Below are 25,557 nucleotides of genomic sequence, written 5' to 3' on the forward strand. Positions count from 1 at the left end.
TGCATTACTTTAGTGGTGCATCTTTTTCTCTCGGATGTTTTATTAAGTAAATATGGTTACTAATATTGGCAGAAGCCAAACTTAGTCATGAACCTGCTCCATAGTTCAGTTCATATCCCTTTGACACTGAATGGGCAAACTGCAAATAGGTTGGTAGGCTTTAGAGGCATGAATAGAAAACTCTGTAGTGGCCATTGTTAAAAAGATGTGTGGACACCCAGAAAGCAGGAAAACCTGGACATTTAGTATTTAATAAGTTAGGTGAAAAGGAATGTGATAGGCCTCGTTAGGCGATAGTAATTTGAGAAACCTCTAAAGAATCTGATGCTAAGTCTTCATTTAACCATAGTTTATTAACCAAGCATCTCATACACTGTACAGTTAGTACATGCAAATCATGGAAAGAAGTGATGATGGTGTAAGGAGAGAAACCCAGAGAGGTCTTAAAACACTTGACCTACTCCTATTTAGGATGTAGCTTTCCTATAATTGCAAGAAAAATAGATTTTATTGTTATTGTTCTCTACCATCTTTGTCACAAATATTTATTATCTTTCAGGGTTTTTAAAAACATTATGTTTTTGTAGCAGAATAGACCTGCTATGAAATAAACACTTAAGATTCTGATGTGCCTTGCATGCCTCTACCTATAGAAGCAGAAAGCATTTCTGGTGAATAATATTGCATTTTATATATACTGAGAAGGGGGAAAGTGGGGGGGGGGTTGATATGGGCTCAAAAACGGGAACGGGATCTACAATACATTAGATAGTTTAGAGGCAGTGACAAGGAAGCATACATGAAATATTCCCACGCTGTTTTTTAACTGTTGGGTACATATAAAATTTTGAGATCATGCCATGTGTCATCTCATAGAATGACTACCAATGTAGGATATACATATTCATAACATGGCTACAATATGGATATGGCCAGCCATAAAATGCCTATTTAGTAGAAAAGAGCCTGGGATGATATTCCCTGTCATTTCCTCTAGCCCATGCAGATAGTTTCATATTTTATACTCTAGACCAAGGGTGTCAAACTGGATGTCTTGGAGGGCCGGATCAGCTTTGTAGTTGCTCTCTCCCCATGCCCCATTTTTGCTAGCAGAGGCACTGCGGGCTGGTCCTTTGCTATTTCCAGGCTGGCACCTGTGGGTCTTAAATTTAACACCCCTGCTCTTGACTTTTTTCCTGGTTAAAGGGGAACATTTTCAGAAAAACATTTAACCTATTGTGTGGGATCCAGTGGCCTTCTTGGAAATAAAGATGTTATAGACCGGGGTGTCAAGCTCGCAGCCTGCAGGCCAGACGTGTCACGTGCTGGCCATGCCCACACCTGGTTTAGTGAAGGGAGGAAAAGTCCCGATAGGTCACGTGACGCTACCATGACGACACGAGTTTGACACCCCTGTTTATAGACCATTGATTTAGAGCAGGCCAGCTTCCATATATTTGTTGTAATTAACACTAGGTGGAAGTATCCTATTAACCCCACCATGTAGATCAGGCCAGGAGGGCTAAAACTACCATTTTTGAGAGTGGCTATAGTTACAGAATCTTACAAGTCTTATTGTGCTGTAGCTCCTCACCCACCCCCATTGCATTCCTGTGAATTAGTGAAGTGTCTGCTTCAGCCACTTCCAAATATTTTTTGTTTCTTATGGACTTAAGATGTTTTTCACTGCTGCTTTGTTAACAGAGCTTGCATATCTCTGTCAAAATCATATTCTTTACTCTCTACATATCACATTAATTCTCATGGGGCCACTTTAGTAATCTTATTATATGTGGCATAATACTACAGAATATATACAAGTATTCCTGCCCAGAACTAGCATGTCACAGAGATGCATTTAGAAAACTGTTGTCTGAATCCTTTCATTTTTATAAAAGTAAGGGAGAAAACATAGGAATTGGACAATATTTATCTTTAAGATTTTAATGTGTTATTTTTAAAACATTGAGTCTAGTTTTTAGGTAACATATAGTGAGATTCTAATGAAATTGTATATTAATCTATCAGCAGTTGCCTGTGCAAAATACTTAAGCATCCTTTTTCAAAAGTTTCACTCATCAGAATTGTATTCATTCACTTTGTATTTTATCACCATTATGGATATATTTTGCTGCTGTTAAGCCTTCTAAAAAATAAATGGCAACAGCAGGGAAAGCCTTGATATGGTGGTGACTGAGATCAATGTTAAGCTCGATTTATTGAAAAAGCTGAGCCAAATTCCAAGATGAAATGGGAAGAAAGAAATCTTTGACATTCAACATTTTAGCTGAGGCCTTGTATGAAGTGACAGCTGCCATTAGTTCTCTCTGAAGAAAAGCTCCATTCTGAAGCATTCAACATATTTCTGTTGTAAGCAATAATAGGAAGGTGAAAATAAATAAAACATATAACTGAACTTACATTCTTTGACCAGTCTGTGACTGGATGTGTCCCTGACTTGGCTCTGAGAGAGAAGAATTTAACTGAGAAATTTGAGGGATTCAAAGCAGAACTACACATTTTGATGGATAACTTAATTGCATGTACTTAGTGCAATGTTTTTCAACCTTGATCACTTTAAAATGTGTGGACTTTAACTCTTAGAATTCCCCAGCCAACAACAAAGGACATTATGGAATGAAGGTCAGGAAACATTTCTCAGTGAAATAGAATTCACACATAAAATAAGGAGCTCAGCAAGTTTGTGCAATCTCCTTCCCTTAAAAAAGTATCCATGTGCACATTGGCTTCACCCCTTGTGCTTTCTCCAATGCTGCTTTGCAAATATTCTTGATGCAAATATTTTTGTGGTGAAGGAAAAAACGCCAAGAGGCTTCTCTGCAGCCACCAGAGCAGGCAGGAAAAATGGATGTAGGCAATAAAGCACTATGGCTTCAAGGAAAGGAGAACCTTAAGCAGCAGCAGGAATTCCCACCAATGGGAAGCTGGCCCTTGAGTAGTAGGAGGGAGAAAATTTCCATCATGGGAAGCTGGCCACTCTATAACTTGAGGCCAAACTTTTAGAACAACTGCTAGTTTGACTTGTAATGCCTTATTTGCAAAGCCTACAGTAGAATGGAAGAGCTCAGATCAAAGCAATCCATGCACACAGAAGAGCCTCAAGGTGCTTTAGGCTGAGAAGCTTTGAGTCTCCAGCTCAATCCGCATTGTTAGTGGTTGGGAATTATTTATCTTTCTGGTGTTTCTTAGAATGAAGAGGGTAGGAACTTAAGAACTGGTAGAATCTTTTGACATGATAAAGCTCTATCTAGTAAGTTAGGGTCTGGTGTCACAGGATCTAGTATTGACTTCTGCCCGTTCACTGTCCAGAAAATCTAGATTAATCCAGAAAATCCAGTTTTGAGCATTACAAGTTTTAAAGATGAGAAAATGGAACATTATTTTCTGAGGATGCTATGACAGTGAAAAATTTAACTGAATAATGCTTTCCCTTCTGGTTTGTAATTCCCAGCCTCAGTAATTCTGGGTACTGGCCTATAGTCTTTGAAGCTTCTGGTGAATGCTAAGTCACAGAACAAGAAAGGTTTTTTTTTTTAAATCTCCTGTCAGATTCTAAAAGAGCTTGCTGACCTTATTTGTATTACTACAGACTAGATGAGGAGTGGTGGAAGTAAACTTTTCACAGATGAGTTCACCAAGGAGTCATTCAGTATTTGAGCTGAGGTTTATAAGACCCACTTATTATTTTCCTCTAGAGAGACACTAGACTACTTGAACAGATGTCTGGAGACCCTTTGGAATGGGTGAGAGAGTTCAGAAGATGAAACTTAATCTGGACAGGGCAATATTAGAGGTTGCTTGGGGATGAAAAGTAGCTAGCTGGCCAGTCTGGCTAGATCATTATATTTAGTGGTAGATGAGGCTGCTTTTCCAAACGGGTCGAAATGAGCACTTTGGGAATTGTAGCTAAGTGGGGAACTTAATGTGGCTTCTATGCCTGGGAATAATTTGTGTGAGCTGAAAGTACTATGCCAGTTGTGACACTTTCTGAAAGAAATGAGTCTTAGCTTGACAGTTCATGTATTAGAAACACTCAGAATTATAGAATCATAGGACTGGAAGGACTCTTGAAGATCTTCTAGTCCACCCTTCTGCCCATGCCAAGAAACCTTATATCATGCCATACAAGTAGTTTCCAATCCTTTCTTGAAAAGTTACAGTGATGGTGCACCCATAACTGTGAGAAGCAAGCTGTTTCATTCTCCAACTGTTCTCACTGTCCAGAAGTTTCCCTTTAGTTCCAAGTTGGATCTCTTTTTAGCAAGCTTCCACCCATTGCTTATCCTCTGAAGCTTTGGAGAATAAGTTGACCCCCACCTCTCTGTGGCAGTCTCTCATGTACCCAAAGACAGGTATCATGTCATCCCTAATTCTTATTTTGGTTAAACTAGTCATATCCTTAACAGTCCCCTTAACAGTTCCTCATACGATTTATCCTATAAACCCCTTCTCATCTTAGCTGCTCTTGTCTGCACTCTTTCTAGGGTCTCAACATTGTTATTGTATCGTGATGACCAGAACTGGATGCAGTATTCCAAGTGTGGCCTCACTAGTGCATATCAAGCAGTATTTTCACGTCTCGTGATATTGATGCTAATGCAGCCTAGAGTTGCGATCTTGAAGTTAATGCAGCCTAGAACTGCATTGGCTTTTTTGGCAGCTGCAGCACACTACTGGCACATACTTAAGTGATGATCCATTAGGACACGTATATCCCTTTCACGGTTACTGATATAGAAAAGCCAGGTATTATCTATTCTGTACTTGTGCGTTTGATATTTCCTGCCTTGGTGCAGGACCTTACTTTTCTCACCACTGAACAACATCTTGTTGGATAAGGCCCAATGCTCAAGTCTGCGAAGATCCTTCTGACAATTGCTAAAGTGTTAGCAATTCATCCTAGTTTGGTATCATCTGCAAATTAGATGAATTCTCCCTCTACCCCCTCATCTAGATCATTTATGAAAATGTTGAAGATCACTGAATCCAAACAGAACCTTGAGGCACCGCACAGCATGCTTCCCTCCATATAGATCAGGGGTGAAATTCAACCACCTCGGCCCACCTTGGGAGAGGTGGTAGAAATAATTTGAATTGGTAAAAAATTGCCCCTGGTTGCTATTACTATTATACCAAGTATACCAAACCATGCCCACAGCCACGCCCATAGAGCCAGTAGGGAAAATTTTTGAATTTCACCCCTGATGTAGATGTAGTGTCAAACTAGTGTTGTCATGGTGTCATCACATGACGTATCACAACTTTTTTCCCCTTTGCTAAACTGGATGTGGGCATGGTCAGTACGTGATGCATTCGGCCCACGGACCATGAGTTCAACAGCCCTGATGTAGTTGCATTGTGGGAAGGCAGTTGATCAGCCAACTGTGAATTCATCTGGGTAGTACTGTCTTCTGTCTTAGAACTATTCTAAGAAATAGGTTATGGTCTACTGTGTCAAATGCTTTACTGAGGTCTAAGTATACTATACAGCATTCCCCGATACACTAATTTAGTTACTTTATCAAAGAAGACCAACTTTCTAAGTATGTCTTGCAAACTTAACAAACCTATGCTGGCTTCTGGTAATGGCTTGTTTATTTCTAGATGTTCACAAATCTGCTACTTGATTATCTTTTCCAGGATTTCCCAAGGCATTGATGTCAAGCTCATTGGTCTGTACTTTCCTGGGTCCACTTTCCCCCCACTTTTTATAGATTGGAATCACATCAGCTTTTTTCCAGTTCTCTGGGTAGTTTCCCTGTGCTCCAGGAGCTGTGAAAGATTTTGCTCTGTAGTTCCAAGATTACATCTTCCAGCTCCCTCAGAATCCTGGGATGTAAGCCTTCTAGTCCTTATAAAACTTATAATCCTGTAATTGTCTAGGCGTTTTCTTACAATTTCTTGCATACATTGACCTGCATTCCTGTTCTGTTTCCCACAGTGCTGCTTTTAGTAGGATAAACTATTTTTTTCCTTTGCATGACAGATGCAAAAAAGGAATTCTCCCTGCTTTCACCTTCTTGCCATCTTCTCCCCGTCTCTGGGGCTGCCATTGCATATTGAAAACATGCAGGTTATGGCCATTCAGTTGTCCTGGGAGTTGAATGGTTAACAGTGCATTTGTCAGTATGTTTCTGAGACCAGTTTTGGGTCTGCATATAACCATTAAAGCCTTAAACAAGGCTTGGCCTCAAATTACTTGAAAGCCTGCCTCCATGCATATCAACTCATCACACTCTGAGTACATCTACATAGGGCTGGGCCTTTGAAAGAGTTGGCCTTTCCAATGAGTTTCCATTAGAGAATCCTCAGGCCTTCTAATTTCATATATTCAAGATAGTGCTGAAAATAATTTTATTTTGCTGGCTTTCACTTTTGAGGCCCGCTGATTTAATCTGTAATCAGTGGTATTTGATTATGTTTGTGTAGTAGATGTGTATCTTGTATGCCATCATGGAAGGGCTTTGCCCTATTAAAATAGTGTTAATGTTTTCAAATAGTTCAACAGTAGCTGGCGGACTAAAGTTCTACTGTATGTCTTCTGTTGGGGGTTCCTTTTGCCTGATAAATAACATACGTTTCACAAAACTGGCAACAGTGATGGACTAAATATCTTCCATTCATGATCCATCCATGCAAGTCAGCAGAACTAAGCTACAACCAAAGTATCTTGAATAGGTACAACTAAACATGTTAAAATATGATCATGAAGGGGTTTATAGGTAGTTGCATTTTGTTAATGCTAGGTGGCTTCCCGTAAAGCACTAAGTAGTAAAGATTAAAAGATTCCGAGTTGTAGCTGCTTTATACTGATTAGAGTGGTGCTGAACGCACACAGAATGCTTTGCATTTATAAATGAGCTTACTAAGGTTGCCCAGGGGCCTTATCCTGGGCAGTACGCAGCAACAAGGTGTACCGGTATTCCTCTCCACCACTTTCAGCCTGAAGATGCAGCTTGAAGGCTGGTGCTAGGGTGAATCAAATATTTGACATATCCCCACCAAGGCTTCATCGTATAAAATTGTGGGTTTGTCACTGTTACACTCTATTTAGCTGTGTGAATTTGTGTGCTTACACATAGTCCTTAACTTATAACCATTCACTTAGCGACTTTCCATGTCACTGAAAAAACCTGACTTACGACCAATCCTTACATGACCATCATAGGGCTCCATGATCATGTCATCAAAATTCTGGTGCTCGGCAACTGGCATTGTACATATTTACATACAGTTGCAGTATCACACGATCGTCATTTGTGACCTTCCCAGCCAGCTTCTGACAAACGTAGTCATTGTGGGAAGGCAGATTCACTTAAATTACTGTGTGATACACTTAATGACCATAGCAAAAAAAAAAAAAGAGAACATAAAACCAGGCATAATTCACTTAATGACCATTGCAATTAGCAGTGAAAGTACCGGTCCCAATTATGGTGGTAAGTTGTGGAGACTATCTGTGTTTGCAATCATCAGTTGTGGAAGTGATGAAAGCAACTGTACAATATTATGGAGAAGAAGAAAAAACCATCCTGAGGTGAGACTGAGACTTGAGAAGAATTGAAAACTTCTCCCTAACCCCTGAACGGAAGGGAAGAGGTCATGTTTGCTGTAGCAGGGCAGAACTAAACAAAATATAGAACAGTTTATGGGAAATGCTACGGCAGAATGATGTTACTATAGTGTTCTCTTCTCATATGCACTGATATTTTTAATTTATGCATAATTGCTGCTATCCAGGCCCAACATACAGTATTTAAATTAGTTTGCACAATACTTGTCAGTATTAGATCTGTTTTATGATCACATAGCAACAATATTTGCTGAAAGCCTTAGCTGAAGTTCTGCACTTCCTAATCTTGTGGCTGGTTGGTTATATGTCTCTGTGTTGTGATACCCATTTTCAATGTTTATACACTGGATAATGTACAAAGCATCAGTGTCTTTGTTCTTCAGCCTCCAATTAGCCTGGCTGTTTCTTTTGTATCACAAATCAATAGATAGGATAAAATCTAATGTGATCACCCACTAATTCTATGTCAGCTTAAAGTCCTGGTTCTTGCTCTCTTGAAAGCAGTTTTTGCAGTTCTGAAGCTGGTGAGTGCAAAAGAAATGTACAGATGTGATTATGTGTGCCATTGCTGATTTCTTGCTAAGAAGCTTCTAGTCACTGAAGAGGTCCCTAGAACGTAGTTCATGCCTGCCTTATTTTAGGGACATATTGGCCATAAAACAAATTGACAGTTAGCTTTAGGGCTCTGTGCAGAAATATACTTTATCTTAAAATGTGTGCAAGAAATTTTCAGTGCAGTCCTTTTGTCACAGACTGCTGGACCTATCCAGTTAATTGGCCAGAAAGTGAGATTAGCTAGGCTCCTTAGGGAAATCTGAATGAAGCATGATCTCAGCAACAGATGTCTTGTTATCTACAAACCACTCTCTTGGCATGATATGCTAAGCACCTGCCTCAAAACTTGTAGTATAGAGATCCTCTAATTTTGTCAGATGGTTCCAAGGGAAATGAGGGCATTGCTTTTAAGACAATCAGCATGTATCACATTTTAGCAGTTTATTTTGTTTTCAGGTCTGTTGTCATGACAGCAAAGTAGTTTTGTTTCCTTACGGATGGTCATGTTTGTGTATCTTTTGTGAACTACTCCCACCTCCTGGCTCTGTGTTTATACCACTGATACTGAACCTGTATAGATTTACTTCTTGTTATCCTTCAATTTTGTATTCCTTATCCCGATTCTTGTTCAGAATTAAAGTTTGTTTCTGCATATTTTTAAATCTTGTTTATTGATGTTTTCATTAATGAGTAAGACTTCTCCCCAAATAAAAAGTAGTTTTTGGGTACATTGTTACATCAGACTTCCAGGAATGGCCCATTCAAGGACAATACATATTGCAACCGTCAATTTTACAAGGATTATTTTGTACTGAAAGGCTAACAATATTCCAAGACAGAATTATTTCCAGTAAAGAGCTGGCATATGTCCTATTACTTTTCTAGCATGCTCTAAATGACAATACTTAAGCATGGAGAATTCTCCTGTTTTATATGTATGTTGGGATATGTGCATGTTCAAAAAGGGGCAGCGGTTGCAGCGCATTGCTACTTTTATCATGTTGATGAAAGCCTCCAATCCTGCAGATTTCTCTTATTTGGATCCTTAAGAACACAATCATTTACTCAGAAGTTATCTGGAGTACAATGGGGCTTATTCCCAAGTAGTAAATACAAGGTTGCAGAGTTAAGTCTCTGACTTTAAGTATTAGAACAAAAACATTATCACTACAAAAACGTTTTGCAGAAAAAAGCTACACCTAAGGCTGGAAGCATATGCCACAGAGAGCAGAGGGAATGGAGTTAGGATTTTCCATCAAATTTGGCAGGTGGTTAGTTTTATTAAAGTAAGTTTAACCTGATTTTTCCCCTTAAAACTAAGAAAAGTTCCTTCTCTATTTCAATAACCAGAGTTTTGATGCAATCTTGGAATTGCATGTGGCTCATAAGCTATTTGTCTCTGTTCCAACATGAACATTTATATGCTTATATTCCAGTCAGTCAAGAGTTTGTGCAGAACATCAAAACCCCCTAATTATAGCGTGGTGGAAAAACACGGTACCTGAAGGACCTAGTTGTATAACAGGGTTGACCATTACGTCCTGTAGCTTGAGTCGACATGCAAATTGTTACAGATCTCTGGAATTCTAACCTAAACATTTTCAAATCAACCCATAGAAGAGCAGAAAAATCAACAAAAGGCAGCTAAGAATCTTAGTAAGAATTATAATGAACAATACTTTTTCCAACTGAAAAGATAACTCTCTCTCTTTCCTTCCTTCCTTCCTTCCTTCCTTCCTTCCTTCCTTCCTTCCTTCCTTCCTTCCTTCCTTCTTTCTTTCTGCTCCTTAAGAGAAAGAATCTGAAATTTAGGCATTATTATATTATGGTAAGCTGCTGAGGGAGGTCCCATGTTATCTTTTCCAGCATCTTTGTCGAGCATCTTTGCACACATTCTAAGTGTAATGTAAGTGTAACATCCACAAGAGGCCGTTACCAAAGCCTCGCACAAAAAGGGCTTCAGTTCACTCTTTTCCCAGATTCAACCGACTGAATTGACAACTTTTTTGAAATTAGAAAAAAGTATTTATTTTTCTTTCAAATTTAAGAAAACATTTAAAATACTGAAAGCTCCCAATGCATTTTTTACAATACAATGTGGTGCACAGCCTGCACATACTGTAATAAAATTTCTATATATTGAGAAAGGGAGTTATTTACAGACCAACCATTACTCTGAATCACATATGCATTTAACGATCTGTCAATATGTGGTGTTTTTTAAAAAAAAACAACGAGCAGTAACTGTCAGGCCCACTTTGAGTTCCCAACAACGTGGCTTCCATTTTTTTTTAAAGCATCTGTCATTTTCTATTAGTTTTGGCAGTCCTTATTTGCAACTCTAGTTGTCACCAGAGACAGCCAAAAGCATCCCAAAGTTGTGAATCGGTGTGTAAAAAGCCTCTTGAAGAACCTGATCATAAAATGCAATGTTCTCAGAACAGAGAATAAAATTTTTAATCTAAAGAGTAGTTTTCAAGAAGCTTTGTTGACGTGCAAACAAATTAAATTGCCAGGAAAATCTTTATGGAAAAGTAACTGTGTTAGTCAGGGGATGCCAGCTGTGAATTAATTCCATTACCAAACAGACAAGAAGGACATGCCAATAAGCATTTACCTGTGCAAACAGGATCATTGGAAGCAATAGCTCATTAGCTTTCAAAAAAATTAAAATCACACTACTGTCACTCTGAGTTGAGTGCAATAGTAAACAGTATAGAGATCTCTTGCTGCCTGCAGCACAAAGCAAGTGTGTGTGTGTGTGTGTATGTGCGTGTGTAGCCCACGTTACATGAAGACTCCGTTCAGATTTTTGTGATCCTCCATGACACGCCCTGCTAACGGATGAGTGAGTGAGCACAGTTTCAAACCAGAGGAAGACCAAACAGACAAGACTGCCAATTGGCAGGATGCCCTTTCAGGTGATACAGGAGCCAGACTAGAGGCAGACATAAAGTGGCAGTGAAGCTCAGACTAGGACTGCAGAATTCTAGAGTAAACCAAATCATTATTTCCTCATGAAAAAAGGGAGAAAAGAACAAGGACATCTCAAAAATAGGGAAGGGGGGAGGGTGGGGAAGATCCTTTTTTTTCTTTTCGCTCGCCGATGCAAACTTCAGTGGCATGATTTTCCCATTCAGGCCAACTCTAAGAGAGTCTTGAAGATCTGGCACATGATTAGAAGTCAGGAATCTCTAGCCCAAAACTGGCCAGCAGACAAAGATGATCAGATGAACAGAAAGGATTTGGCAAGCCATTTGCTGACCAAAGGATGTCCTCAGAGAGGAGGGAGAGGCGGCCAAGCAGCTTTAGGGCTCCATCTTGGTACATCCTGCGATCTAAACACAAAACAGAATGGGAAATATAAACAGGGCCCCACAAAGTAAAGCTGTAATGAAGCAATCAGAAGATAAGCAAAATGCAGGAGGAGATACAAATCAGTCACAGCAATGTAAGAAATACATATTTACTACAATAGATACATTTCAAAGTCCAGGCATTCACCAGGCTTCTTGATATCCTTTTCTACATTTTTAAAAATGTGACATGATCATGTGTCAATGGCAAGTTCTCAAAAGTCCATATAATTCCTTTTCAGCATTCAGAAGAATGTGAGCAGTGAAACAAATTACACAAAAAAATGTATTTCCAGTCATGCTTCTATATATGTGTGTGTGTGTCAATTTCTTGGCTTCCATGCTGCTAAATTTAAACTCTGTTTTCAACTCACTTGTCAAGTTAAACCCCAAATGAATGGAAGAATGAGCAACTCCTTGCTCAGAAATAATCATCGATATTTCTTCCCAAAATAAATTAAGGAAAGGCTGGAATTAGTATTTGACATGGAACAAATATCCATTTCTGCAGGAAGATCAGTTTCTGTTCAGAGAGCTAGACAATTTTCCTTTTCCTCGTGAAGTTCTCTCACTTCATCTCACAGAATTTGCACCAGTAAATTCTTCATGTCTTATGGATTTGGGAAAAGAGAACCCAAGAGAGAAGGAGAAAGCTCCACTGCATAAATAGAGGCTCATATAATTTTGAACAACCCCTCCCCATGCACACGTCTGACAATCATTAAAGAAAAGCCATAAAAGCAAAAAAGATACACAATCAGAACCATTGTTTTCAAGCTGAAATTACAGAACGTGTGCCTACACGTGAATGCAAACTGACACGTTCAAGGTCCCACTGAATTAACAAAAATGATCAGACAATACATGTGCTTGCTGAAGAAAGAGGCCTACTCACATTCTTCCTGATCATTCTTGATTGGCATTGCTGAGTAGAAGATGTAATCCACAGTGGCTCCCACTCCCATTGGCATGGTTGTAATCTCTTGGCAACCTCTCTCGGGCAGGAAATGGTTGTAAGCTGAGGTCAGGTTAAGATTGTGGTGAATACTACCTGGATACCTGTACCCAGGAAAGAAATTCCACCCCAAAAAATAGAAGAGGGAGCAGAGGACATTTAACAACGTAACCGGTAGCAAGAAAAGCAAACTAAGCTAGCATTTTCACTAGTACCATGCTTCAGAAATTTACTCAAATAAAAGTTTTATGCCAAGAACTGAGGATTATCTGGGACACAGCTTATGAAAAAGAGGAGGCCTTTTTTCTCTCTGTCTGCACTCCCAACAAAATCAATTATCTGAAGCTTTGTTGAGAAGAAAATGCCAGTGATATTCATGCAACATCCCCGTTTCCAGTAGCTTTTTTTTAACCGTTGTTGAATGCTCATGTTGTTTTTAGGCTACTTACAGTCTAAGGAATCGTGCAAAGGACAAATATAATATATTGCAGCATTTCCATCCACAAATGCAAGTTGCAGACTGTGCCAGGAGGGCATACTGGGAAAGGGCTGGCATTTTGAACCAAACCAACTCTATGAACTTTGCCCCAGGGTTAGATTGTGATGGAAAATGCTCTAAAGATGAAGGGCACATTTCTTTAGGCTTAGCCATAATGCCAAATATTGCTAACTGTTCAAAAATAACAAATGTCAAAAGGGAATCTGAGAATATTTATAACAATCGTCAAACTAAAAAAAATATCTGGAACCTTATTAATAAGATCACATTCAAAAGGAACATGAAGCAGTACCTTATTCTAGAAAATCTCGTTTAGAGGTAGTCCTCAACTTAGAACAGTTCATTTTGTGACCAAAGTTACAGCAGCACTTAAAAAAAGTCTTATGGCCATTTTTCACACTTACGACCTTTGCATCATCCCCATAATCAGGTGATTTACATTTGGTTGCCTGACCACTGACTCACATTTATAAGGGTTGCAGCATGCCGGGGCCATATAGTCACCTTTGGTGACCTTCTGAGAAGCAAAGTCAATGGAGAACCAGATTCACCTAATACCTGGGTTACTAGTTTAACAACTGCAGTGATTCATTTAACAAAGAAAGTGGGGAAAATGGGGGAAAACTCACTTAACACATTTCTCACTTAGCAACATAAATTCTGGGCTCAATTGGAGTCGTAAGTCGAGGACTACCTGTAGTTCCAATATTCACTCTGCTCTGAATCACGTGATCAAGAGATTCTTGCTTCACTTTCCTCTAGTTATATAATCACAGACTGTTGACAAAACGTCTGCCTTAACCTCACTCTGACAAGCACTCTTTCACTTCTTTTTTTATTGCAGACTTCCCCAATTTGCTTGCTCCACGTGTGCTGGAGCTCTCCAAATCCCAACCCAGCATACCGATTACCTTGAACAAACCAGTTCTGGATCAGAGTTGTTCTCCACAATGAGGTCTTTAGGCCAATAGGCAGGACGGTCTGCAATGCAGCAAAACAAAAGCAAAACAAAACAAAACACTTGATCAAACACACCAGCCAGTTTCCAATATTTGACTCTGTCAACAGACATAACAAAACCAGCTGTGGCCAACATCCTATAGCAAAATACATCAAGTGCCAAAACTCAAAAGCTTAGTTTCAATATTCTATGCAAACTACCATCTTTTTTTGCACAACAGCCTGGAAAAACTTCCGCAACTTTCTGAATAAATCCAAGCACCAACATGTATCACGTTAAAAATGGGTTTGCCTACTTTGACTCTGCCATGGCTGCATTCTAACAACATTTGTGCAGACATGAAACAGAAGACAAAAATTAAGGCCCAAAAGGGAAATAACACCAGCATTTTTAAAGTACTAGATATGATTCAGAACCGAAAGAAAACACTGGGAGCAAACAGTAATGGCTTCAGGAATTCTTCCCAACCATTAGATATGGCCACAGAAGGTGCCTGCATTTTCTTCTGTGTAGCAAAATAGCATTTTGCATCTGTGAAAGATGCATGTGTGCACACTTACACTTTGCCCCCAAGCATTAATCAAAATCAAGTTGCATGCATACGTGTTGCTTGCATGTATGTGTCTGGGCACTGAGACCCACAGATCAGGCCGCACACTAAGTCAAGAGGTCAAGAATGCTTAGAATGGAAGAGTTGCAGCATTCCAATCCAATACCCAACTCTTTTTCCCATGTGGATGCAATGGGAATTTTTTTTTTCTCCCCATAGTCACTGGCCAGATCTAGCACATTTTTAAACTCTGCCAGTTTCTCCATTCAAATTAAATTTGATCCTGTTGTGTTCAGTTTTCAGAAAGTTATCTCATTGGGGAACAGCATTCTAATTCCTTTATATACAGTAATTTCTTCCCAGGTTCAACTTCATAGGACATAACCACAGATTTAATCATAAAACATGAAGGGTCAATGTATTACTTCAATAAATTATTCCAAAGCTACCCACAGTCTGCAGAACTCATTGATCATCTTCTGATTACTATGAAAATCAAGCAAGACTATGCAGGATGTCTTTCCCTACTGGGGGAAATCCACCATGCAGAGCCAATAATGCCCAGGAATCATGGAGTATAAAGTCCAATACTTCCACCACTACTTTGGGCTAAAGGCTACTTTAACCCCCACTTACAAGCAGTACTTCTGCAGCATCTTGTTAAACGTTAAAAATTTTCCGCCATGAGGTATATTATTGCCGAAAGAGATAAAAGTAGGGAAGAATCTTGGATACCTGGCACAGCATCTGTCACACCTTCCAACAGGATCAAGTCTGCAGGTCGCTCACAGGCAACATCACAGTAACGGAACTGAAGCAGGAAGTCACGACTGTATTTAAGTCTGTCTACAGATGAAAATCAGACCCCGCCCCACCCCAAAAGATTAGAATGGCTACAGTGTGTTCAAACATCATTTGTAATCTAATTTCCGGCTGATAGTTGTTCAAATGAAGCTGCAATGCCCCCATGCATCCATGCAGATACAATTTCAAATAGTAAGAAAGAACTCATAAAACAAACAAAAATGGAACCCTTTCTTCAATCCTGCAAAGTCATTAACTGTTCGTTCCCACATCATCAACAATGATCCTGTTTACTCAGTGAATTTACAACTGTCATTGAATAGTGTGTGTATGTAGGTAAATAATGCTTTAAACAAAATGAGGAACCCCAGAGACTAAAAAGCTGTCATTCTGAGGACTCACACTGAAAAAAAGACATCCCTTTCTGAACATACAATACTGAAAAGCACAAGACCTACACTTTCAATTTTACCATGAGATTCACCTGACTTCTTGCTTTGACAAAGAGTGATATACTGGCAATCATCTGTTATACCCAGGCAGCCAGGCCACAGAGGAAACAGCAATTTCCGCTGGTGTGGGTTCTGACAGAATTCCTCCTGTCCAGACACCTGTGCAGGCCAAAGAAAAAAGAAGAAGAAAAGAACAGAACACAAATACCCACCAAATATTTCGAGGAAAATAATCCAAAGTTCCAAAAATCTAGAACAACCATGTGAAAATCAGAAACCCAGAACCCATAATCTAAAATAGTGTTTGTCAACCATAATTGTTTGGATTTTAACTCCCAGGCTGAGTTAGGAATTCGGGGGGTTGAAATCCACACACCTTAAAATTGCCAAACACCGATCTAGAATATAAATGGAAGAATACTAGGGATGCATTTGCATTAAAAAGCACATTAATAACTACTACAGAGAAAAAACTCCTCACCCTACCCCAAACTTTAGAGTTTTCCTGACTACTAAATAAAGACTTTGGAAATCTAGCTGAGCAAGATGTTCTGAAAGTTCAAATCTTCCTGTTTTCTGCTACTGTAGTAGTGTAGTAGGATGCAAGAAGTGTGTGTGTGTGTGTGTGTGTGTGTGTGTCTTTTACCCTGAAGAGAAGAACTGCACTTCTGCCACACTTCCCAGCTGTAGCTTGGTAGGATAAGAGGACTGAAAAAAGCGGGAGGGAGGCTGCATAGGATTTAAAGTCCATTTCTGCCACAGCAGCATCCCAATATTAATTGAAAATAGCACTTTCTGCCACAACTTGATTACAGACGGCCTCTATCGTAACCAGGTCAGTTTAAATAAATGAACTAAGCCTGAAAAGGTGCTGTGATGCAGAGAAAAGCAAGCAAGATTCTCAGAAGGTGCTGGAAACCATAAAACTATTTAAGAGCTAAACCAAGACTATCTAGTCTCTTTCTTTCGCTTACCTTCCAGGCTGGCATTCCATGATAGTACAACTGGCCATTCCGGATGAACTTATATAGTGGGGAGTCAGGCACAGAGTTCAGGTCCCCACATAAGATGATGGGGCAGTAACTGCCATCAGCCAGTTTTGCGGTCTTGTCAATCTCTGCCAAGAACAGAGCCATCTGTGCCAGTTTGATGTCTCCCCGACGGGGACTGTACAATACATGAGTGTTTGCCACACACAAAGGGCTGATTGCCTTGTCTCCCAGGTTTTCTGTTAATAAGGGTTGTAGTAGTAGCACCAGGCCCACATTGTCCCTGCTGAGGATATCCAAACCGGGCCGGAAGTATTCAACAGGGCTAGCACTGATCAGTTGGAACTTATTCTGCTTGTAACAGATTGCACAACCATCTGTTTTTCTTCCTGTCCGCCGCTTGTAGACACAGGTAAAGCCTAGCCAAATGACAAAAGCTTCTTGTTACACATGCCTCTTAGGTCTAGTTTGATCTTTGAGATGAAAAAGCCACTGCTCATATCTTGGCTCAACTCAATTCAGAAAGCAATGCATGGGAAAGGAGAAGCAAAACCAAAGCTCTGTACACCCTCCCACCCAAAACATTATATGCACTAGAGCTTTAAAGGCATCCATGAAGCTCCAAGCTTTCCCAAACCATGTCTGCTATCGAAGTAAAGCCAATCATCCCAAAACATCAATGGCTATGAAATACTGAGTAAGAGGCATTTTTACTGATCCTGGTTGGAGCATCAAGAAGCATATTTTTGAGCTGAGCTCAATATCAGAAGGAATTTTACCCATCATCATCAGTGTTGGCTCCAACTGCTCCCAATAATGATTCTCTTGAACTTCTTGGAGACAGAGAATCTAGAAGAAAATAACTGTAATAAGTTATGCCATAGCTTTCTAAGGCAGAACAAATTAATTATTTTACACTACATACAGTTCAATTCTCCCAAATTTATTATCCTCACTAATTACATTTGCCATAGAAAGAAAAATATAGACAGACCTTGGTTAACTATGAGAATTAGGACTGGAATTGCTGGAAAGCATTGTGGTTGTAAAGCAAGATGCCACTGGACTGGACCACTTAGTAGCGGAAATCCTTTTGGTTGCTGTTGTTGAGCGAATCCCACACTGACTTTAAGTAAGGACATCATGTGGTCAACATTTGCAACTTACTATTAGCTTCCCCCCACACTCAATTTGTATGTCAGAAGCGAGTAAGGAGGTCACAAATGGCAATCACACAATAGTGGGGATGGCCAGAACTTCAAGGACCAGTCATAAGTACCACTCGTTCAGCACTGTCACAAATTTGAATGGTAACTAAACAAGGGGTTAAGGGAGGACCACCTGCCTAGCAGATTTTGAAATTGTACACAATTGTATATTCAAGTGAAAAACAGAGAGAGAAAGAGAAAAGTGTCAAAGAATCATGAGATTAAACAGATAGGAATATGTAATGGTACGTGGCAAAGGGTGGTATGGTGAAGAGGTGCTGGCTAAGAAACAGTCAGATAAGGCACAGCCCAGTCCAAAGGTGCCCAGTGGATGGAGCAAAAGGGACCCTCCCTAAGATATCAGGCTGTAAAGATGACAGTGGGAGCAATTTACTTTCAGACTTTATGATTCTGTTATTGTAGCTTTACAATATAGTAGAATTAGTTGATCTAGTTGTGCTTTCCATCTACCTGATAAGGCTGACAGAATGGTATTAGTTCAAAGGCTAAGTAGTTCTCTCCCCCTCAAAAAGTGACTCCTAATTATTCAGAAAAGATAGGCATGAAACACAGACTTTGAGTGAGGAGTAATCTGAAGCTTTCTTGTAAGGCAAGGCATAATGGGCCTTGCATTTCCTCTGCTTCCTCTTACTACCAATATAAGTCAATGCAGAGAGTACTCACATGCCGACACTCATTCTCTGACCGTTCAAAGTTGAGGAAGTGCTGAATGGGTGGTCCTCCAAGTTCCAGCCATCATAGTGTCCCCATGGTCACATCATCGCAATTTGGGCATTTGGCAAACAGTTTGCACTTATGACAGTTGCCGTGTCCTGCGATCATGTGATTGCCATTTGTGACCATCTCTGCCAGCTTCCCACAAGTAAAGTCAATGGGGAAGCCTGCAAGGAAGGTTGGAAGTCACTCTGGTAAGTCCTACCAGCATTCCTATGCTTGCGCCCTGCTGCATCCTCCATGCCCTCCATGCCTTCCTCCATCTGTGTCCTGCTATGCCATCCCAGCCTTCCTGCCCTCGTAACTTGTCACACCATCCATCCCCTGGCCATCTTGCCTCACACTTGGCCACACTGTCCATCCCCTCTTCTTGCACTTGTGCACAGCCTGCGCTGTGTGTCCTATGGTCTACGCTGTGGCACCCATGTACTCCTTACCCGGGACTCTTGTGCCTCCTGCTTAATGACCTGTGTGCCTTGGGACTGCAACAGCAACTGGTACTCCTGGGATTGTTATTGCTAAGTAATGCAGTCATGTGACATCATGCTTTATGACCACATCACTTCGTGACAGCAATCCTGATTCCAATTGTTGTTATAACCTGAGAACTGTCTGTATACTCAAATACAGCAAAGCCACCAAGTTATACTCACATCAGGATCCCAGTGTTGGATCTCCTGTAGGAGATTTGCAAGACGATAGCTCCAGTTTAGCGTATCCGGATGGCAATGCATGTAAAGATGTGGGCACTGCTCAATCAGGTCCTGGGCCAGAATGTTGTAAGACATTACTCTGAATTCAAACAGAGACCCACTCTCTGGGTTCAGCTCTGGGTTGCAGGCAGAGAGATCTTCCCAATCTCTCCACAAAATCTCTGTACAAAAGCAAAAAGTGCAAGGCATAGTTTGTATCTATGCTGGAAATGTCAGTTTGTGGTTGAAACCCTGTTGCCCTTGAGAGCAAAAAGCAATTTGAGGGAGGATTAACTTTAACTAGAATCTGAGCTTTTGCTATATAGTAAATTACTAAGTCATAAAGGCTGGCTTAATATAAATGCATCCTTTGACTTTTCATTTTGAGCAACTCATGTGCCTCCGACTTGTTTTGAGTAAGAATATCACCTGAATGCATGAGAAAGACTAACAATTTTGTTAGCCATCCAGAGTTCTTGTCAGACGGGGAAGGGGAATGAAATTGATAAAATACATTCATAAATAAATAAAATTACAGCTAGGATTTTCATTGAATGTATTTATGGTGATATTTTTTGTTTGTTCCAGCCATAAGTAGCTTGCATATTGCATTTGTATGATATATCTGGAAAGCTACACATGATGTCCTAGCTCATGTGTTGTGACCCACCGACAACTAGAGGGGAGAAGTATAAAGTTCCATTTTTCAAAACAACAGTGTCAATCTCTTATCATTATTTCATTTAAAAAGCTTTTTTTAAAAGTTAAATGCCATACAATATTCTGAAGTAACATCACCTAATTTGACCTGCAGAGCAAAACTAAACATAACATTAAGGCTACCTCTTTATTTAACCTAAATAAATTTTTGCTGTACAACTGAGAAATTCTGATTCTTCCAGAGGACAAGAGAATTTCCCTTTACTAACACAACAGCACTCTGCAAATAAATACATTATAATTCACAACCACATTTTTAGCGTGACCGACTACCAGCTTTTATTCCAAAATTAAAACTATTCAGAAGCAAGCATTTGGGCAATATATTCAGAAATACCAAAGTTGCCTTGAAATGGATTCTGGAAATTTACTCTATAAGGGTGACTGTACTCTCCCAAAAATGTTATTTTTGCCATTCCAGTCTGAAGCAGTGGTGGGATTCAATTTTTTTTACTACCGGTTCTGTGGGCATGGCTTGGTGGGTGTGGCAAGGGAAGGATACTGTAAAATCTCCAGTCAGAGGTGGTATTTGCTGGTTCTCCGAACTACTCAACATTTCCACTACTGGTTCTCCAGAACTGGTCAGAACCTGCTGAATACCACCTCTTGTCTGAAGGCAAGTGTTTGAAAAGTGCCTGCCTATACATTATAACGGGTATACTTCTTGAACATAAGTAAAGCAGTAGATTAAATTAGTATGCATTATTCGTATATTTGTACTAGTTATTTTACATATTTTGTCCTCATTACCACTCACTGTGTAATATCTCTAACCATCAAAGGAATTTAGAACATTCAGCAGACACCTTGAAGGATTTCAAAGAAAGGCGAGACTGAGAGGTGTTTCCACAATATTTAACATAACTAATATTCACACATTGTAGAAAGCATCAAGTCACATTTTTCATAGTAACTTGGCTCTTATCCAGTAAGGTCAAAGTCACACAATGAAATACATTGGCACTCACCATGATAAGGTATCTCTAGGGGGAGTGGCTGAAATTGACCTGCATCTGCAAAAGGCCACATTACTGCCTCGGCTGGTATCACATCATTCTCCTGGGCAGGACTCCAGGCTAATACAGCAGGCTCTTCAATCCACACTTCTGTGGACGACACAGAAGCATCCACATCTGGAGGATCACCCTCTGTCCGTACTGCTGCCCATGGAGCATTGACTTCCACATCTTCTTTTTCCTCCGTTGGTGAGCTTGCCAGAGTAGGTTCTACAAATTCCTGTAGCTCAGAAGATCCCTCGACGGGGACCCCTTGCAGCAGCTCCTCCTCCTGCTGCTGTTCCTTTTCCTCCTCTTGGCCATTAGACTGTGGTGAGACAATCAAGTTGCTTAAGCTTGTCATCAGTAGCTTTGGGCCTTCTTGCCACTCCACAGCCGAAATGGCTGATACTTGGTCCAGTTCTGAAGCCCTCTCATTAGTGCAAACCCCACCAGCCCCCTTCTCCAGCCACTGCTGCAGCAGGGCTTGCTTCTCCTCCAAGTCTGGCTTCCCACCGATTGGAGCAGAAAGGCCGTCTATAGATGTGCTCTTTGGCAGAAGCGCGTTCTTTCGACAGGTAAAGAAAGCATCTGTCAAATATATGAACATATGTTCCCTTTAGAAACAACTCGCTTAAGTGTAGTAAAATTAACTGCAATGATGCCTTTAACAATTCACAAACACCAACAAAGGCTGGCACATGGCAAATCACTGTTTTGTAAATCAGGGATTTTCAACTTCTCTGGGACAGTGAGCAAGATTCAAATTTTGAGAGTCCATTGTGGGTACATTCACAAAGTGCTTGACCGGTGGTAAGGGCCAAATACCCATTATGGGAAAGCAAGCAAAGCCCTGGATTGCACTCATCATTTTATTTCATAAAAGATGATGTTTATTACTGTTATTTATTATTTTCCAAAAAAATAATAATCTGGGATCTATATGGAGTTCAGAGGCATTTTAACAAAGACCGGTTATGTTTGAGAGTAGTGTTATCCTTCTCATCTAGAAAGATGAAAAAACAGAATCCACAAAAAATGAAGATTGAGTAGGGCAAGAAGTTTGGAAAGCACAAAGAAATATGTTGGTGAACATGTTGTTGTTTTTGGAATCAAAGTAGAGAGCCAGGATCTATAACAATTTTGCACTACAGTATCTAAGTCTCACATAGGACTTTGAATATTTGGGCTTGGCAACATTAACATTTTATCATTTAGCTGAATTTGAAATCAGCCATCAAACAAGAAGTGCTTATTAAAAAACCTAACTTTTCCATTCTTGATTCAAATAAAAGCAAATTAACTGACATTAATTTAAAAAATTAGTTGACAGGATCAGTAACAAAGACCCAAATTACAATGTAATTAAGATTTTACTTTGTAAGCATATTAAAGAGAGACAGAATAAAGATATACACAGAAAGTTTTAAGCCCTGCTATCTAGGATTGAAGATTTTATCATTTAGCTGAATTACTTTGTAAACATATTAAAAAGAGAGACAGAATAAAGTTATACACAGAAAGTTTTAAGCCCTACTATCTAGGATTGAAGGTCTGAAATACGATATAGCGCAGTCTCAAACCATCCCGATTCTTAGAAAGTAAGTTATTTTAAAACCAGTGGGCCCTTTCTACACCTCACAACACGGCAATGAGGCCACCTAAAAAGAAACTGTTTTAATTTAGGCCATCCAGAAAATTGAAATGCGACACATGCAATCCAAGGCATTCTTGATAATCAAAATCACGGATTTTGGTAGGGGGAAAAATACCTCACTGAATGAATACTTGTTTAAATATTTTATTTAAACGTTTAAAATATTTATTTAAATATTGGAAGGGAGAGAATAGTTTATATTCTCTCCCTTCTAATTGCGCAGCAGGGAAAAGAAAACCGACCTACCTCACAGGGTTGCCAGAAACTAATGCCAGTAAAGCCTCATGTAAGTTAACCATTCCAGGGGTCTCCAACCTTGGCAACTTTAAGCCTGGAGGACTTCAACTCCCAGAATTCCCCAGCCAGCTTTGCTGGCTGGGGAATTCTGGGAGTTGAAGTCCTCCAGGCTTAAAGTTGCCAAGGTTGGAGACCCCTGCATTAAGCCAAAGAAGCTTGTTTCCGTTCCTCCGATGCCCAACTGCCTTTTCCACCCCCCACACACGCGCCCATCCTCCTCTTGCTCCGACCATGATTAGCCTTTTCTTACAGATTTTAAACCACAGTATAATTTCCAGGACCCGTTTCAGTGCGGATCTCAGTTCCAGGCAGCACCACGGCCGCTCTTTTGATCCTCCCTGAGAGGAGAAACTTCACCAGCACGCCGGAAGGCGGGACCGGGAGGGGGGAAGGAAGGCCCAATGAAAAAGCCCGGCTCCCAGCGCTGGGCGGAGACGAGCAGCTCAAGCGGGATACCCTTGGCGGGCGCCCTGTCGCCGTTGGGCCAGCCGCCCAGCTTCGGCCGGAGGAGCCTGGCAGACGAGCGAGCGGCCTTGCCGGGACTACCGCGGCGGCGGCAGCCAAGCAGCCCCGCCCTTGCCTGATTGGACGCTCTGTCCCATCATCCCGCCCTAAGAGGGGGAGCGGACGGTCAGCCTGTTTCACCCGAGCGGAGAGAAGAGGCGAGGGGAAGGGAGGCCGTTACCTTGGAAAGCCTGCAGGAGCCGCGACAGGGGCAGCAGGACGTAACAGAGGACCGTCCCGATCATCCCGCCAGCCCGCTCCCCTCCTTTCCCCTCCCTTCCCGGCCGCTAGCCAGCCACGCGGAAGACTTGGCTCCGCCTCGCCCCCGGAGGTCGACGGCAGGGCTGCGGCAGGGCGGGCTGGCTGGCTCCGAGCTTTCTCTCCGGAGGCTGGTGCTGGGACCAAGGCCCTTCCCCGGAGCCCGAGAGGAGTGGAAGTTTTGCGCAGCCCCCGCCCGCTGCCTCCTTTCCCTTCGGCTCCGCACCGATTTGCAACGAAGAGCAGCACCACGCGGAAAGCCAAACCCCCAAACCGCACCCCTTTCCTACGCGGTGCTTGGGAGTCCCAGATATTCGGCGCCTGCTGGGTACAGGAGTCCCGCGGGCTGGGCTTGGGTGGGGGGCTCTTTGTCAGAAGAGCGGAGAGACCCTGGATTTAAAGGGAGCTGCGGGGTTTTACTCTACCTCGCAGGACTGTCCCGCGGGCGACAGAGGGGAGGAAGGGGGGGGGAACGTCAACTCCGTCTGCCGCCCCTCCCCTCCTTGAGCTGATTGAAAGAGGGGGGGGACCCGAGATGGGTGGGCTTCCCTAAGTTTAATGGAAGAGATTGACAGCAAACCATCTGCTTCACTGTAATAGAGTGACAGGGGCGTGCATAAGCGCACCAACGTGCCTACCGTCCCTGTCCTATTGTTTCTCTTATTCTTTTATTTTTCTTATATGTACCCATTTCATGTATTCACAACTATGTATACACTTATACTTATTATCTTGTAAACAATTGGCAAATCAAATAAATAAAATAAAATAAATAGAATCAAGGGATCAATTCAACTTGCAATTTATACTTTTTTTTAAAGGGGGTATGTACATCGGCAGCTGGCACCCTTGTTAATTTGTTACATATAGCAGAAGAAGAAGGAAAAAACTGCGGTTGAGAGGCTAATCCCACTAAGCACTGGTGGCTGAAGACTTTGCTTCTCAGTTGGGCTGTCCAGTTAGTTATGTAGCAGTTCAGATTGGGGGTTACCCATTATTTCATCATCTCTTATACATTGATAGGAGTTTAAGTAAATACCGGAGAAGATTTCTTAAATTCTGCACTGCATGGATATCCTGAACACCGAATTTCATTGTTTTAAAATAAAGATGTTTTTGTTTGCCTACTAGTTGCTGTTACATATATTAATGTCACCTATTTAACTTTTTTCCCTCTGCTGTCAGTCACAATAACTGTATTTTTTTGTTAGCACTAAACTACCTAGTCTTAAGCTTTTAAAAACCTGACATTTGTGTTGGTCCAGTTCTCTTTTGGTCTTATTTTTACATAGAAACATTCATAAACACATACACTTGACCTATAGGGAATAGTGTCACTAAATTTAGCCCTGTGATTGCTTCTTCCAGAATTATTCGTTGAATTGTCTGCATGATGTAATTACTCCTCCCTGTCACTGGCTCTAGTGGAGTCGATTTATATGCTTTTAATGTAAATCAAAGATCAAATTAGATGAAAAACTGGAAACTCTTACCTGCTGGTTATATCCAGTATGGCCTTTATTAGTAAATGCCAGAATATCCTCAGCCAGTTTGAATCCTAGGCAGCTCATATTCTACTGTTACTCAAAATAACTACCACGAGTACATAATGTGGCAAACAACTCATCGAGATCACCAGGCTTAAAGTTCACATAAGCCATTTTTTTTTAAATAACTATGATTGTAAGGGGATAATAGAAGCAGCATACAGCTTAATTCTGTTCTCTGTCTAGCATGGAAAACGGGCTATTTTCTTATATATACTACCTCTTTTTT

General features: G+C 40.8%; 1 protein-coding gene across 6 annotated transcripts; it reads right to left on the bottom strand.

The window, feature by feature from the left end:
* Positions 1 to 10,151: 10,151 nt before the first annotated feature.
* On the bottom strand, positions 10,152 to 25,380 carry ANGEL1 (angel homolog 1). Of its 6 annotated transcripts, none has more exons than XM_087951895.1 (10): positions 25,275 to 25,380; positions 21,039 to 21,656; positions 19,312 to 19,532; positions 17,495 to 17,564; positions 16,701 to 17,134; positions 15,759 to 15,885; positions 15,206 to 15,316; positions 13,871 to 13,940; positions 12,401 to 12,564; positions 10,152 to 11,487 (listed from the first exon to the last, which is right to left on the bottom strand). In XM_087951895.1, exons 2-10 carry the CDS (start codon positions 21,427 to 21,429, stop codon positions 11,327 to 11,329), a joined length of 1,749 nt encoding a protein of 582 aa, XP_087808021.1. In that variant the 5' UTR covers positions 21,430 to 21,656; positions 25,275 to 25,380; the 3' UTR covers positions 10,152 to 11,326. The 6 variants fall into 6 exon arrangements, with proteins under 6 accessions (XP_087808021.1, XP_026520159.1, XP_026520161.1 ...); XM_026664374.2 differs by having other exon boundaries at positions 15,747 to 15,885; XM_026664376.2 differs by lacking the exon at positions 25,275 to 25,380 and adding an exon at positions 23,705 to 24,217.
* Between the last annotated feature and the right edge of the window lie 177 nt (positions 25,381 to 25,557).

This window comes from Notechis scutatus, chromosome 1 (genome assembly GCF_049901735.1).
Source record: "Notechis scutatus isolate UNSWTSFEM ecotype Mainland chromosome 1, rNotScu1.2, whole genome shotgun sequence".
NCBI classification, from domain to species: Eukaryota; Metazoa; Chordata; class Lepidosauria; order Squamata; family Elapidae; genus Notechis; species Notechis scutatus.

Coding starts and splice junctions, on each gene's coding strand:
- ANGEL1 (XM_026664375.2), bottom strand. CDS start 23,768: ATGATCGGGACGGTCCTCTGTTACGTCCTGCTGCCCCTGTCGCGGCTC. Junction 15,886..16,700: donor ATGGAATGCCAGCCTGGAAG/GTAAGCGAAAGA, acceptor TGGCCTGCACAG/GTGTCTGGACAGGAGGAATT. Junction 13,941..15,205: donor TGTGACAGATGCTGTGCCAG/GTATCCAAGATT, acceptor GCTGCATTGCAG/ACCGTCCTGCCTATTGGCCT.